Raw genomic sequence first — 14,920 nt, 5'->3', positions numbered from 1 at the left:
GGGCTCGGCCCTCCAGCCAGTTCCTAATCCAGCGCAGAGTGCTGCTGTCCAAGCCACAGGCTGCCAGCTTGGTCAGGAGTTTGCTGTGGGGGACAGTGTCAAAGGCCTTGCTGAAGTCCAGTATCATCTCTTGATACTTGCTCTAGGTGAACCTGTTCTGGCAGAGGGGTTGGACTAGATGAGATCCCTACCAACCTCTGTCATTCTGTGATCTCCTCTTGCCTTCCCTCTCTCCCTGATCCCTTCAGCACTTGTTTCTGATGGACTTAAACTGTCTCTTGCCTTTTTTTTTTTTGCCAGTCGAAGCTATAGCAGAAGTAGATCCAGAAGTAGTTCTTCCGGTCATCACAGCCGATCCAGGTAGGAGTTATGACCTTATACAAACTGTAATAAATATACTCACTATCAAAATAGCTTAGTGTAAGAATAGCCTTTTATTTATCGTGCTTAAGATTATATAATTTCATGGTAGCAACTTGGTTTAAAGCAAAACCAACATAAGGCACTTGAAAAAGCTGAAAGTCCCCAAATCTGTCTGATTTGAGATAAATAATAGTGCTGATATGAGATAAATAATAGTGAACACCTTTCACTTCATTGTTTAAATTAACAGAGTTATCAGTGGAATCACTTCATTTGTAGTAATAATTTTTTTTTAATGCTTACCAAGTCTTTTACAGATGAATAAATTTGAGGGATTTACTCAAAGATACTTGTTCTTGTATTTAAACTGCTATAAACCAGAATGATTCTTTTTGCCACTTCCTTCAAAAGGAATTTATTATCATAGAATGGTTTGGGTTGGAAGGGACTTTAAAGATCATCTAGTTCCAAACCCTCTGCCATGGGCAGGGACACCTTCCACTAGACTAGGTTGCTCAAAGCCCCATCCATCCTGGCCTTAAACACTTCCAGGCATGAGGCATCCACAACTTTTCTGGACAACCTGTTCCAGTGTCTCACCACCCTCATAATAAAGAACTTCTTCCTACCATCCAATCTAAACCTACCCTGCTCTAGAGTTCAAAACCATTGCCTCTTGTCTTGTCACCACAGCCCCTTGTAAAAAATCTCTCCAGCTTTCCTGTAGGTCCTCTTCAGGTACTGGTAGGCTGCTGTAAGGTCTCCCTGGAGTCTTCTCTTCTCCTAACTCCCACAGCCTGTCCATGTAGGAGAGGTGCTCCAGACCTCTGGTCATCTTTGTGGCCCTCTTGTGGACCCTCTCCAACAGGTCTAATGTCTTTTGTGTTGGGGATTTTGGAGCTGGATGCAGTACTCCAGATGAGGCCTCACAAGATCAGAGTGGCAGAATCATCTCCCTTGCCCTGCTGGCCACCTATCTTTTGCCGCAGCCCAGCATGAGGTTGGTTTTTTGAGTTGCCAGCCTCTCAGCTCTGTATTACAAGTGTTTAAAACACACATTTTAAATCAATAACATTTTATACAAGAATGTGCAAATTTACAGTTCTTCTCCCTTTCTAGTAGGTCTTACACATATGATAGTTACTACAGCAGAAGCCGAAGTAGAAGTAAAAGGAGTGACAGCTACCGAAGATCTAGAAGCTATGACAGGAGATGCAGGTATGTTGTTGCCAGTCTGACTTTGACACTGTATTTGTGCAAATTCATTTGCTAAATACATCCTTAGAATGTTCATGAAGGCTAAATGTTGTTGTCCCAAGCATAAAAAACACCTTGTTACCTGAAGTAATAGTTAAAACCAAAATTAGAGTGGGTGTGTGAGTGAGGAAATTGGAATTTCGGATATAATGAATATGAGGACAGGGAAGACACTGAGATAAGAAAGAGAGAAGGCTGCAGTTCATTATGTGTATGCATTCAAAACAAGCATGTTTGGCATTTTGTGATAATTTTTAACATTTCTTTAAAACTAAAATGATCCAGCTCTCAAGATTTAAATCAAGTGCCCCTTCAGTGGATTAAGAGCTGCCTGGTATGCAAAGAATTCCACGGGGTGGTCAGTTCTTGTTGGTTAGACTGCAAAAGTGGATTTAAAAGAGGGAACTCTGGAAGGGAAATTACAGAGCTACCCAGAACTGATTTTTAACTTCTTAGAAAATAATTTTGAAAGCACAACTTTCCTGCAAATTCAGCATGCTTCTGATGAATTTAGGGTAAATTTTACTCTGCTCAGCCCAGGGGAGTTTCTTAGGTGTGAATGCATTCCACAAAGGTCAGAAGTGGAACAGGATGTAGAAATAATGTGAATATCAGCAATGGTTTGTTCTGCACCTTTTTAATATTCATACATTCATAGAATGGTTTGGGTTGGAAGAGACCTCGAAGATCATCCAGTTCCAACCCCATCTGGCATTAACAGGGACACTTTCCACTAGATCAGGTCACTCAAGGCCTCATCCAACCTGGCCTCAAACACCTCCAGGGACAGGGCATCCCCAGCCTCCCTTGGCATCATGTTTCATTGTCTCACCATCCTTACTGTAAAGAATTTCTTCCAAATACCCACTCTAAACTCTACCCTAATATGTCCCATATTAGTTGATGAAAAATCAGGCAGACAAATGTTGTCATACTCATTTTTCACAAGTTACTGTCAAGCCTTAGTGGACTTCCTCTCACTTCTAGTTCTGACAGTAAGACAACTTTTCATTTTGTATTTGAGGGGAAATTAATGAGATTAACAAAGTGGATGGAAATAAACATTGGTTTAGGATGTTGGAGAGCTTCAGAGAAACAACGTTGGATGAAGGTATCCTGATCTTGCATTTGGAAAGCTTTCCTTGCAGGGACAAGGCTAGAAACTGTACTGAAAGTTTATTCTGTGTAATTTAGATTTGTCCTATGGCTTGTCTGACGCCATCTGGACTCTGTCTTGATGTTTGGCCAGGTGCTGAGCTTGGAAATCTTCTGGATTAGCCAAAACATTTTTATCTACAACTCCCACCCTGCAAACACTCACACCCTTCTCTTGTTATGGGGCCTAGTTCTTCTTCAAACAAAAAACTGGAATACGTAAAGCAAGGGTTTGTGAAGCTCTTCGTGGAGCAACACTTGCACTGTCAAATTCTGTTTGTTAGAATATACTTCTCAGCCAGCTCTTGACATTTACAGGACCGGTTCTAGGTGATTCCTGAGCTGTACAGAGAAAGCAAGAAACGTAGTTACAAACAGTTTGAGTTGAGCTACTCAGGGTTTTCATCATCTAAAGTCAGTGTCTTTTAATTTGGAGTCTCCCTTACTGGCTGCTTCAGTTGTACGAAATCCCAACCTGTAAAAGGCTCCTTGAATGTTTTCTTCTCGTCTCTGCTGTCTCTCTTGTCTGTCTTGACAATATATATATTTTTTTTCCATGATGCAATTTTGACTTGGAAGCTCAAAATACAATTTTGAGGCATTTTAATCTTTTCTTTGCAGATCTTCTGGCTCCGACAGCGAAAGCGATCGTAGTTACTCCAACAATCGAAGTCCCAGTGAAAGCAGCAGATACAGCTGAAAGCATCTCTTTGATGTTGGAAACTATATTTAGTACATTATTTTTTTTTCAATGTTAATGTTAACCAAAAACTGTTTTGACAGTGTCACAAGTGAAATTGGAGGGCGTTTACTGAGCTGAGGTTACCATTTAACAGCAAACTCACTTGACTGTACTCGGAGAGGGAAGTACTGAGCTCAACTCAACTGATTTGTTTTCTAATTCTTTTTTTTAATGTCAGATGCTACTTTTACAAAATAAATAAAGAAAAAAAAAAAAAGGAAAACAAACCAAAACAACAAATGCAACCAAAACCAGTTTTGTTTCTTTGAATTGGATGTTCCAAGCCATGGAAGACACTTAGGTGAATTTGCTGCCCTCATTTGTCTGGGTGCAGCAATCTGTACTGTCTTCAAGTGTGTTTCTAAACACCTGAGGGCTTTCTGCCTCTCACTACTCAGTATATACTAGCAACTGTAAAACTGTGAATGAACCTTGCAAAGGCTGCCATTTCTAGTTTATTAAAATGCCTTCTTTATTTTGTTGTTTTGTTTTTGTTTTTAAGTGCTGGGAGATGGGTTCCATGCTGTCTCGTTTGCTGATTTTTGTGTTGCATACAGTACATGCACAGCAGCTAGGTGATGGAAACAAAGACTGCCACTCTGTCTTAATTCTCACTGTACTGTGAGACTCCAGGATTCTGCTGAAAAGGGTGAAGCTCTGCCTAATGGGAACTCTCAAACTGACAAGCAGTGAGTGAAAAAACAAATGTGGCAAATGGGTTTTGATCTTCAACTTGCCTAAACTTTGTTTCAGGGTGAATTCTGTGATAAACAACAATGGTAAGAGTCTAAAACAACAACAAAAGTGTTTCAAGCACTTTCTGAACTCATTTTTGATGCGTGCTACAGCCCGTGGCAAACTTCAACACATTTTTTTAAGTTGGAAGTTGTAAGCTTGAGTATGTACAAAACACTTTCTGCAAGACTTGAGTGGTGATGATATTCTGAGAAAACAAACCCTAATGGCTCCTTGATAGAATGCCTATAGATGTCTCCCATTTGCCACAAGGAATATGTTGGTACTGCAGCTACTGAACCTTATATTGTAGAAGTGATATGACTACAAAAATAGTAGTATGCCTGATAAAAAGCATGGACAATACTTTCAAGTTTAATGCCAAAAATTACTCCATGATACAAGTTTAATAAAAACAAAAAAGGAGAACAACACATGGATTTAAACTGAAGAGCAGTAAGAAATTTTTTGCAATATTCTGACTGAGTTGATTTAAAACAATTTGTAAACTTTTTCAGTGTTTAGAAAGTTGTGTACTGAGAAACAGGTTTTTTTTAATGGTATACTGTAACCTGAGAAGTGGGGTCTGTAGTGAAAGAACAGACTAATGTAGCTTTATTAGAGCTAATTTACTCTTGTATTATAATAGTTTTCCTTACTGACTTTCAATAATATCTGAAGATGTTTTTGGTTTTTCTCAAATGTTTTCAAATACTGAAAATGGTTTCTTGGGGTTGTTTGTTTTTTTTTTTTTTACTTCCCATCAGGACCCAACAGCTTTGAAAATTAAAAGCAGTAATTTCTTGCTTAGACATCAGTTTGTAGTGTCTCTTTGACTTCAGCTATTCAAAATTTAGCTTTTGGTACACTTCTGAAACGCAAAATGTTCCAAGTGAAGTTTGAAGGATTAACACCTTCCAGTTCTGCCCAGGAATGGCTGAATAAGATGTTTGCTTGCATGTTCCTAAAACTGAATTTGTTGTGAAGGTTTGTCACAACTTAAACCCTTCCTGCTCATGTAGTCCAATGAGAAAATGTGTGCACCAATATTTCCTAAAATTTTATGCTTTTTAAGTACATTTATTACTTGGTCAGTCTACATTTGCAGCCACCTTTATAACAGCAGCCATTTCAGAGTCCTGAACAAAAATTTCCTTGCTAACCCAAGGTTATGTTTGGTGCAGTTTCATAGTTTTAAGCACAAATGTAACCTTTTCCCCCTCCCCTTACTCAGTAAATAGAATTAGTGGTGGAACAAATTATACAAATATAAACATTGCCATTCAATACTTAAAAGGAAAAAGTTGCTCCAGTATCAGCCTCTGTCATATTTCAGATCTGAGCTGAGCTTTTATTTTTCAGGCTGGAAAGAGGTAACAGAAAAATGGTCAATGAATTAATTGTTAGTTGTCCAGAATCACCAGATGTCATTATTTTATATCCTGAATTAAAGCTTTATAAACATAATTGCATCTGACAGATACCTGGGAAGGGCTATGAGGACAGGGTGAGAGGGGAGAGTATTTTTACCTACTGAATTCAATTCAGTTGTGTTTCAGATAGAAATTGTACCCCTGAGCTGCTTTTCTACTGCTGGTCTATGTTTTTGCAACTTTGTTATTCAAAAGTAGTTGCTGTTTGTAAAATAAACTTTTGTACATATCTGCAGATGCTTTCTCTCCATCCGGAAAAATCCAATGCTGCTTGAGGGAAACAGGCAGGAGAAGTAAAAATACACTTCAATTTCTGTCCCTGCTTTTGTCCCTTGAAAGCCTGCACGAGTTGCCTTTCCTTCTGACCTACATAGAGAAGGATTCCTCAGCAAGACTCTGGGCTGGGTTTACATAATACTCGTTGGAGGAACAAATATTTTGAAATTTTCAAGTGATTCGTGATCTCACCATTTCCTCAAGATGCATAAAAGGTTCCTATCCTTTGTGGAGAGAGACACTTCCCAGATCCACATGGAAACCTCTCAACGTGCTGAGAGGAATCATTTTGCTAAATATTCTGTCTCAAATGCACATTCCCTGGGCATTTCTGTGGCATATTGGAGATGTGGTATTAGTGCAGGTCAGCAGATGTAAGGGCTCAGAGGACTAAGCCATTAGTCTTTCAGACCTTCTGTTCTAGGAAACACTGGATTTCATTGGAAAATGCCAGCTTTGTCTTGATGGAAAGGCTAATTGCCTTGGTCTGAGGTGAAAAGGGCAAGTGGAAGTGTTTCCTCCTTTGCTGATTTGGATCAGCAATAGTTTGGCCAGCAGGACTAGGGCAGTGATCATCTGCCTGTCTTGGGCACTGGTGAAGCAGTGCCTCAAATACTGGATTTAGTTTGGGGCCCCTCACTACACTAAGGACATTGAGGAGCTGGAGTGTGTGTCCAGAGAAGGGCGACCAAGCTGGTGAAGGGCCTGGAGAACAGGTCTGGTGAGGAGCAGCTGAAGGAACTGGGGGCTTACAGCCTGGAGCAAAGGAGGCTGAGAGGAGACCTTGCTCTCTCCAAGTCCCTGAAAGGAGGGTGGAGAGAGATGGGGGGGTCTGTCTCTTTCTCCAGGTAAACAATGGTAGGACAAGATGAAATGGCCTCAGGTTGAACCAGAGGAGATTTAGGTTGGCCATTAGGAAAAATTTCTTCCCCAAAAGAATTGTCAAGCCCTGGAACAGGCTGCCTAGGGCAGTGGTAGAGTCCCCATCCCTGGGGAGGTTTCAAAGCTATAGAGATGTGGTGCTTTGGGACGTGATTTAGCAATGACCTTGGCAGTGTTGAGTTTATGACTGGACTTGAAGATCTTAAAAGTTCTTTTCAAGCCTAAATGATTCTATGATTCTATTATATAATCTTTAGCATGGTTAATGTGGCATTTAGGGCCACCTAAAGCAGGTTGACTGCTTTAGCAGGGAGTTGGAGTAGATGATCTCCAGAGGTCCTTCCAACTCCCACCAGTTTGTGATACTGTTTCACAACCTTCAGATCACTGCCTTTGAGGAGGAAGCCACAAGAAACCCTAGGCAGGAGAAGCAGGAACTCCAGATGATCTAAGCTGTGTAGTGATGAAAGGTGTAAAAAATGGCAATTAAAGGTAGGGCTCCATCAAAGACAGGAGCCAAACCCCATAGTATAAGAAGCCTTGGACACCTGTTATGCCACTGTAAAACTCTTCCTCATTAGTCAACAACCTTTTAAATACATAACATCGTTTTTTGAGTGTCAAAGGCCACATTTTATGCTGAAGTTAAAGCTGAGGACCGTGGAGCTGCTGTGATAGAGGTCAAGCCATTGCCTTGACCTGGCTCCAGCAGCAAGCTGGAGCTTATGGAGGAGGCTGGAGGCAGGCACTGGGCTGCAGCATGCAGTGCTAAAAATAGAGTAGCTGCCACCCGGTTGTGGATTACTCATTAGTGATATTTTTCTATTAAAATATGACTGAAATCATGCAGTGTAGGAGAATTATTAGTCAAGTGCAAGTGGTTGCATCAATAAAAAAATTCAAAAGAGATCTGTAAATAATGTTGAGGCCTGGATATCTTGGCTCCTTCAGCAATTTGTTATCCACTAAGTAGTGCACAGAATAGTATCACGGAATCAGAGAATTGTTTCAGTTGGAAAGGCCCTCTGAGGTCATCGAGTCCCACTCTCAACCCAGCACCACCCTGGCCATCAAACCATGTCCCAAAGAGCCATGTCCACACATTTCTTGAACACCTCCAGGGATGGTGACTCTACCACCTCCCTGGGCAGCCTATTCCAATGCTTGACCATTATCATAGAATGATGGAATCAGTCAGGGTTGGAAGGGACCACAAGGATCATCCAGTTCCAACCCCCCTGCCATGGGCAGGGACACCTCACACTACATCAGGCTGGCCAGAGCCTCATCCAGCCTGGCTGCAAACACCTCCAGGGATGGGGCCTCAACCACCTCCCTGGACAACCCATTCCAGGCTCTCACCACTCTCATGGGGAAGAACTTCTTCCTCACATCCAGCCTGAATCTCCCCACTTCCAGCTTTATTCCATTCCTTCTAGTCCTATCACTACCTGATAGCCTAAAAAGTCCCTCCCCAGCTTTCTTGTAGGCCCCCTTCAGATACTGGAAAGCCACAAGAAGGTCACCTCGGAGCCTTCTCTTCTCCATTCTTGCAGCAAAGAAAGTTTTCCTAATCCCCAACCTAAAGCTCCCCTGGCACAATTCCAGGCTGTTTCCTCTTCCATCACCTGATACTAGGGAGAAGAGGCTGACCCCCACCTCACTCTAACCTCCTTTCAGGGAGTTGTAGAGAGCAATGATCTCTCTCCTCAGCCTCCTCTAACCAACCCCAGTTCCCTCAGCTACTCCTCCCCACCGCTATTCTCCAGACCCTTCCCCAGCTTTGCTGCCCTTCTCTGGACATACTCCAACACCTCAATGTCCTTCTTCTAGTGACAGACCCAAAAGTGAACCCAGTATTTGAGGTGCATCCTCACCAGTGCCAAGTCCAGGGCATACTGTGGTGTAGCTCAAAGAGCAAGCCTGGCTCCAGTTGCAGGTGAATGACTTGAACAAGCCAGTATTAGGTAAACCACCTGGCTGCCAGACAGCTCCTCACAAAGCTCCAATTTACAAAGCAGTGGCATAAATGCCCTTTTCCTATGATAACAACGTGCAGGGAGATTTCCTTCCTCTTCTATCACTTTTAAACAAGGGCAGTTTGTGTCCTTGCACTGGAGGGTAGGATGCATCTGAAGAGCTCTTGCAGAAGCTCACTAAGTCTGTGGTGCTGTATTAAATTTCTGTCGAAGGCTTTGTGTGGTTGGTGGTGATCACACATCCAGTAGGGAGCAGAACACAGTATTTAGATGACCTTGAGCTGCACTCAGGAATCCATCTGGTGTCATTTCCAAACAGAGCACTGCCTGGGATTTAAATCATGGGGAGATAAAGCTTTGAAGCTTTGCATGCTCCACCCCTATTTAACATCCATAGAAATAATTCTGGTGGTTTTTTAATTATTATTTATTATATGGTTGTAAAACAGAAATTATTTTTCTACCTGTTTTTAAAGTGCTTTAACTGTTGTGGCAAGTTAAAACTCTTTTTAAAATGTCTACAGACAGTGAAAGGAACCCAGTCTTGAATTTAATAGCATCCCTCTAATCCCTCTGCAGTACGTAGCATTGCACATGTGAAACCACAGAAGAGTAGAGCCTGGAAGGGACCTCTGCAGATCATCCAGTCCAACCCCCTACTAAAGCAGTTTCACCTACAGCAGGTTGCCCAGGATCACAATGTCCAGGCAGGTTTGGAATCTCTCCAGAGGAGACTCAGCCTCTCTGGGCAGCCTGGGCCAGGTGTCCAGCACATTCACAGTAAGTAAGTTTCTCCTCATGTTCAGATGGAAGTTTCCGTGTTCAGTTTGTGCCTGGACTCCACCTCACCCCAACCTCCCTTCAGGGAGTTGTAGAGAACAATGAGGTGTCCCCTCAGCCCCCTCAGGACTGAACACCCCCAGTTCCCTCAACCATTCCTCACCAGCCCTGTTCTCCAGACCCTTCACCAGCATTGTTGCCCTCTGGATACTCTCCAGCCCTTTGATGTCCTTAAAGTGAGGGGCTCAGAACTAAACCCAGTGTTCGAGGTGCAGCCTCACCAGTGCCAAGGACAGAGGCACACACACCAGCCAAGGCTTCCTGCTGCCCTGTGCATCTCAAGCGTCTCTCCATGTGTCCTGCAGACATTTACCTGGCCCTGCCTGTGGTTTTGCTGCTTTTGCAGTAGCGTGAGGACAGCTGCTCACATCCAGGCAGGGATGCTGCCTCTTCCGGGCTGCCCCGCTCCCTGCCCATGCTCTGCTCTGCAGCTCGACTCCTCTTACACAAGCAGTCAGTTTTCCCTTTGTTTCTACCAAATTGCAGCCTATTTTTTTTTCCCAGGCTATTTCTCTAATGCGTCAAGATTGTTTTGAAGTTCCAGCCCAGCCTCCAAAGTACTTGAAGTCCCTCCCGGCTTGGTATCATTTGCAGCTGGAAGAAGCAAATTTTCTATTCATGCAAGTAATTATTATAAAAATATTTTGAGCAGTACCAGGCCTGGGACAGATCCCCAGGGACACTCAGGCTGTGTATCTCTTCGGTTTCCCGATGGATCATAAATCAGTCCTGCAAGCAATGTTCCCTCCTTCCAGCACTACTTTCCTCCAGCTTCATGTCTTCTGTCCCTGCCATCTTTCCTCTTCCAGCCATGCTGGGAATGTGGGGATCTGAGTAGGAGCTGCTGTCTTTAATTTGAAGTTCAGCTTGCCTGATTTGAGCTTCTGGATGTGATGATGGGGACAGGCTTTTTAGCAGGGTCTGTTGTGACAGGACAAAGGGTGATAGCTTTAAACTGAAAACAGGGAGATTTGGGACATTTGAAGGTGGGGAAACACTGACCCAGGTTGCCCAGAGAGGTGGTAGAAGCCTCATCCCTACCACCATTCTAGGTCAGGCTTGACAGGGCTCTGAGCAACCTGCTCTAGTTGAAGATGTCCCTGCTCACTTGAATTAGATGACCTTGAAAGTTCCCTTCTGACCCAAACCATTCTACAGTTCTGTACTGGGTCTTACAAACCCTTGGCTGAAGGTGCCCATTGCTCCTTTTCCACAGTCACCCTCAGAGGCCATCTTTCTAGTTCCCTCTGGAACTTTATCTTTGAAAACCTGACTTTTGGTGCATGTTCCCTGAGCTTTTCAGAACAGAAACTCTCTCTTGGGGACAAGGTTTCTTCTACCCACCAAATCACAGGATGGTTTGGGTTGGAAGGGTCTTTAAAGATCATCTAGTTCCAACTCCCCTGCCATGGGCCAGGGACACCTTCCACTAGACCAGGCTGTTCAAAGCCTCATCCAACCTAGCCTTAAACACTTCCTGGGAGGAGGCATCCACAACTTCTCTGGGCAACCTGTTCCTGTGTCTCACCACCCTCACAGTGAAGACTTTCTTCCTTTTATGCATTCTAAATCTACCCTCTTGCAGTTCAAAACTGTTACCTCCCATCCTGTCACTACATGCTCTTGTAAAAAGTCCCTTCCATCTTTCCTGTAGGTCCCCTTTAAGTGCTGAAAGGCCACCAGAAGGTCTCCCCAGAGCCTTCTATTCTCCAGGCTGAACAACCTCAACTCTCAGCCTGAAGACTCTCTTGAATATAAATGCATCTCTGGGTATTTCCTGTAATTCTTGATAATTATTTCAATCAAGATATCAATTTAGAACTTCCTGACTAATGAAATGCTGTTTCTTACTGTGTTATCCTTTGATATGCAAAGATGCCTTTGAACTGTGGACCCCGTGCTGGGAAGTCCCATGCAGCTCTCACACCTGGCTCATCAACACAAGCTGCACTGGGAACGTGACTTGTGGGTGACCCTGGAACATTTCTGAGCTCTCACAGGATTCAGTCCCTAAGCTTGCACAAGACAATGCAGGGACAGAAGCTCCTGATCAGGGAATGGCAGGGGTTGGATGGGACCTCTGGGGAATCTAGTCCAAGCCCCCCTTTGAAAGCAGGGTCACCTAGAGCAGGTTGCTCAGGATCACATTTCAGGTGGGTTTGGAATCTCTCCAAAGAAGGAAATTCCACAACCTCTCCGGACAGCCTGGGTCAGTGCTCTGGCACCCTCAGAGTAGTTTTTCCCTTAATTTATCTTTTATCTATGGGTTGGATATGGACTCAATCCTACTACTTCTTGATGAAATCTAGAGGTGATAAGTAGTAATCTGAGTGCATCTCACTGGATTTGGGTGTGTCTGGCCCAGTAACTTCCTCCATGTTCCTGGAAGTTTATCCAGCCTCATAGACTTTTCCAGCAGTGACTGGAGAAAATACTCTGGCCAAAGATGAAAGTCCATTCCACTCTGCTCTCCCAGCATCAGCAATCCTTGTGTGATGGGCATTGATATGTACCAGCCTGCCCATTCCTTCCAGTAGAATCATGAAATCCTTTCAGTTGGAAAGGACCTCCAAGACTGTCAAGTCCAACCACTGACCTAACACCACCATGGCCACTAAACCATCTCCCAGAGTGCCCAAGTTCATTTCTTGAACACCTCCACGACCTCCCTGTGCAGTCTGTTCCAGTGCCTGACCACTCTTGCAGTGAAGAAATTGTTCCTAATGTCCAACCTAACCCTCCCCTGGTGCAACACAAGGCTCTAGTACCTGCTGGTAGACTTATTGCTCATGAATTTCCTCAGCTCCTCTTTGAATCTCTCAATGTATTTGGCTCTTGGCCACCCTGTTGAATGAAGGAGGTTTGTTACTTGTTCCAAACTGATCTGCTCCTTTCAGTAACGGTTTGAATTGCTGTGCCTTGCTCAGAAGCTCCTAACAGCCTTCCCTCCTTCAGGTTAAAGGGTCCTGAGCTTGCCAATTTGCTTGGTAAAGCAGCTGCCCCATCCCACTAATAATTTAGTCACTCTTCTTTCTGCTTCTCCAGAGCCATCCTGCTCCTCTTGGAGATCAGGACCACACATAGGAATCGAGACGTGGACTCATCAGGGTTTGCTGCAGCAGTGAAGTGATGCCCTGAGAGTTGGATGTGCTCAGGGAAGGCAGAGAAACAGCAATTCCTGGGCTTTTTTTGGCTGCCACCTTGAATTTGCCTTGGCTACATGTTGAGCCAGCTATTTCAGAGAGCTGCTGGTGGCAATCCAAGAGCTCAGCTGCTGGTTCCAACCTCAGCATAGCACAAGCATGGTTTAGACCTTTTTCCTCCAGATGCTTTACTTCATGTGTCCAGGGCCTGTTTCAAACTTTCTTCTCTGCTTTTTTTTTTCCCCCTTTTTTTTTTCATTCTTTCTTGAGAACCTTTTAGAGTTTCCTGCCATGGATGTGGCTCTTGATGACCCTGCAAATGTGGTCACCCACAGGTGTGAAGCTGTAGGTTTGGTCTTACTCCTCCAGACTGTTGATAAGGATGTTGCAAAACCCCAGACTCCATCTCTGGTGAACCATAGCATGGACGCTTTTCCATCCTGAAAAGTGACCATTAAAGCTTTACCTTTTACTTCTTGGCTTTAAAACAGCTTTTGAGCAACAAAAGGACCTTTTCTCCAGTGCTGTGGCAACTTAGTTTCTTTAGTGATCTTGCTGAGGTATTTTAAAACATTGATAAAACCCTGAGGTTTTTCACCTACAACCTAGACTCCACACATGGTTTTTTTTTTCATGGGAAAAGGTTAGACTTCATTGAATTTACTTTTGTCCAGTGCCCTGAACATAACAAGAGTTAAATTGTCCATGCCTGAAGACAGCAGTAGCCAAGGATGGCTGGAGAAAGACCTGCTGGGAGAATAAAAATGTTTCTTTCCCCAAACCGTTGAACCTGCCAAGTCAAGTTGTTAATAGGCATCGTTCCTCCAACACAACTGCAGTGAGGACAGCTTGGCTTGGCTTGGCTTGGCTTAGCTTGGCTTGGCTTGCTTGATGAATCCACTGCACAGGCCTCAATCTTAAAACCTGTAGTTTTGAAATAAGTCCTTTTCCCCCCCAAAAATGAAGGCCTGGCAATGCTCTGATCCTCTGCTCTAACTCCACCCAAGGATGAACAGGACCAGGTCAAAAAAGCAGGGTAATGTCAACTGCACCTTGTTCTCCTTCCTTAGAACACATTTAGATGACCTACCTGGACAAAAATACTGCAAGGCACCAGGTCTAGTGCTGAGTTTTTGCAGCACTGATTCTAACTGTGTCCTGGGCTCATCCCCAGCAGTGTGGGCAGCAGGTGGAGGGAGGGGACTCTATCCCTCTGCTTCACTCTGCTAGCAGAGACCCCACCTGCAGTGCTGCCAGCTCTGCAGTCTTCAGTATAAGAAGGACATAAACCTGTTGAAGCAGGCCCAGGGAGGCCACAAAAATGATCCAAGGGCTGGAATTCCTCTGCTGTGAGGCCAGGCTGAGAGAGTTGTTGTTCAGCCTGGAGAAGAGAAGGCTCCAGGGAGACCTTCTGGTGGCCTTCCAGCACTTAAAGGGCTGAGCAGAAAGCTGGGGACAGACTTTTTTAGCAGGGCTTGTGACAGGACAAGGGGTGATGGGTTAAAAGTAAGAGAGGGAGATTAAACTGGAGACAAGGAAGAAATTCTTTACCTTCATGCTGATGAGGTGCTGGAACAGGTTGCCCAGGGAAATTGTGGATGCCCCATTCCTGGAAGTGTTCAAGGCCAGGCTGGATGGGGCTTTGAGCAACCTGGTCTAGTGGAAATTGTCCTTGGCCATGGCAGGGAAGTTGGAACTAGATGACCTTTGAGGTTCTTTTCAGTCCAAACTGTTCTGTGATGCTATAATTCACTTACAAAACCACTAGAAAACAGGACCTGGAATCCCATATGAGCTCCTCTGAGGATTATCACCTGGCTGCTGCTGAAACCAGCAGATAGCTGCTGGTGTGAAAATCACCAAGGGCAGGATAAATACAGAAAACACAAATTCAGGAGCTTCACTGGACATTCTGATGGGCCAAAGTCCTATTTGCCACGTGGCTTTCCCTCCCTGCCTCCACCAACCAAAGAGAAAAAACAGTTCCCAGCGGAGCTGTGTTTCCTCGAAAGCAGAACACCATCTGACCTGGGCCAAGGTGTATTCTGCAGCTCTGGGAGGTGCTGGCTGCCTTTTGGGCAGCGAGATGCTGGGCCAGCCCAGGCTGGGATGTGC

The 14,920-nt window shown here is 44.2% G+C and overlaps 1 protein-coding gene across 3 annotated transcripts in view; it reads left to right on the top strand.

Annotated features, from left to right (window-relative positions):
* Positions 1–3,475, top strand: part of NKTR (natural killer cell triggering receptor) — a 41,402-nt gene extending 37,927 nt beyond the window's left edge. For 2 of the 3 annotated variants that reach the window (XM_054390162.1, XM_054390161.1), the window contains exons 14-16: positions 301–360; positions 1,483–1,581; positions 3,397–3,475. In XM_054390162.1, coding sequence (XP_054246137.1) covers positions 301–360; positions 1,483–1,581; positions 3,397–3,475 — 238 coding nt within the window. The remainder of the gene's footprint in view (positions 1–300; positions 361–1,482; positions 1,582–3,396) is intronic. The other variant, XM_054390164.1, reaches the window with a different exon arrangement.
* The last annotated feature ends 11,445 nt before the right edge of the window (positions 3,476–14,920 follow it).

The sequence above is a fragment of the Indicator indicator genome, chromosome 20 (assembly GCF_027791375.1).
Source record: "Indicator indicator isolate 239-I01 chromosome 20, UM_Iind_1.1, whole genome shotgun sequence".
In the NCBI taxonomy this organism is placed as follows: domain Eukaryota; kingdom Metazoa; phylum Chordata; class Aves; order Piciformes; family Indicatoridae; genus Indicator; species Indicator indicator.
This window is presented reverse-complemented; position numbering and strand designations above follow the sequence as displayed.